The sequence below is a fragment of the Pteropus alecto genome, unplaced genomic scaffold (genome assembly GCF_000325575.1).
Source record: "Pteropus alecto unplaced genomic scaffold, ASM32557v1 scaffold53, whole genome shotgun sequence".
Taxonomy (NCBI): domain Eukaryota; kingdom Metazoa; phylum Chordata; class Mammalia; order Chiroptera; family Pteropodidae; genus Pteropus; species Pteropus alecto.
In genome coordinates, this window is record NW_006434366.1 from 2,424,440 (window position 1) to 2,425,801 (window position 1,362).

General features: G+C 66.8%; 1 protein-coding gene across 1 annotated transcript in view; it reads right to left on the bottom strand.

Annotated features, from left to right (window-relative positions):
• Positions 1–1,362, bottom strand: part of DUSP7 (dual specificity phosphatase 7) — a 16,701-nt gene that overhangs the window by 5,613 nt on the left and 9,726 nt on the right. Inside the window, exon 2 of the mRNA XM_006909189.2 lies at positions 1,009–1,360. Coding sequence (XP_006909251.1) covers positions 1,009–1,360 — 352 coding nt within the window. The remainder of the gene's footprint in view (positions 1–1,008; positions 1,361–1,362) is intronic.

A 1,362-nucleotide genomic window follows, 5' to 3' on the forward strand; every position in this document is an offset into this window, starting at 1 on the left:
GGCTCCGGCCTCCTGCCTGGGAGTCCAAAGTGTGCCCCCGTCCCCAACCAGTCAGGGCAGGCAGTGTGAAGGTGCTGGCAGGCCCTTACCCCTAGCAGGCACAGGTTCATAAGAGGGGTCCCAGCTCCACCTCTCCAGAACCCCCCCTTAGAACACAAGACCCCTCCAGCCTTGGACCCACAGAGCGGGAGGGCCTCTGGGGGCTTTAAGGGATGAGACATAGGGATGGCCTTGCAGCTAGGCATGGGCCCTGCGCCCGAGGGTGCCGCAGGCCTCCTCTCCCCTCCCCGACTGCCCGCCCCGCTGCCAGCGAGAGGCCATTTTGGAATGTTAATTGGAAACACCGGCTGCAGCCACTCGCCCCCCAGCTCTGCCTCCCCCCTTCCATAAGCTTGGGGCGGCAGGCAGGGGACAGGCCCGGGAAAACCAGGAAACCAGGGCCGGGGCAAGGGACATGGCTTACAGCCCCGCCCCAAGTGCCTCCAAGAGTCTGTGATCCCCGAGGAGCGAGACCCATGCGGGAATACCCAGAGTCCCCCAACTCAAACGGTCTCTTTGCCCAGGAGGTGGGGATGGTGCTGAGAAAGGCTCCAGTCTCCTCCCCGGCTTCCCGGGGACACCCATTTCAGGCTGGAGGAGCTGGATTTGGGTGCCCTGTCCCCTTTGGGGGTCCCAGGAGGGGGCCCTCCCTACTCTGAGGGGCTCAGCTAGAACCTGGGCGCTGCCATGGCCCCAACGACGGTTAAAAAGGAAAGCCCAGGCAGGAAAAAGTTTGTTCAGCCCATTCGAATCTTGCCGAAGAAGGGGTACGGGGAGGGGGAGGCCCCCACGCCAGGCTAAACCCGCACCACGGGGGCCGGGCTCCCGGGAGGGGCGGATGCGGGCTGGGGGCGACGTGGCGCCGGCGGGGCAGGCTGAGCGCGTGGAAGGAAAGCAGCTTCCGGCAGGGGCGTCAGGGAGCCGCGGGAGAGCCCTAATCCCGGACGGGGGTCTCGGCGCTGCCCTTACCTTGGAGGTAGTAGGCCTGGCAGCCGTCGTCTCGCAGCTTTTGCAGGAGCAGGCCAAGCACCGAGGCGGGAGCGCCAGGTTCTGGCTGCCACTCGGCCGTGGCCTCGTCATAGAGCAGCACGGTGGCCGCCTTGCAGCGCGTGGCGAAGCGCTCCTTGTCGGCGTGGTTGGGGATGATGGAGCGGATGGGCAGGTTGCCCTTGCGCAGGCGGCGCAACATGAGGCCGGGGATGGCCAGGTTGATGGCGGTCTCGATGTGCGATGACTCGAAGAGCTCGTGCGGCCGGCAGTCGAGCAGCAGCAGGGACGCGCCGCCGCGCGCCTCCAGCTCCTCCTGCAGCCACTCGGCGCTCT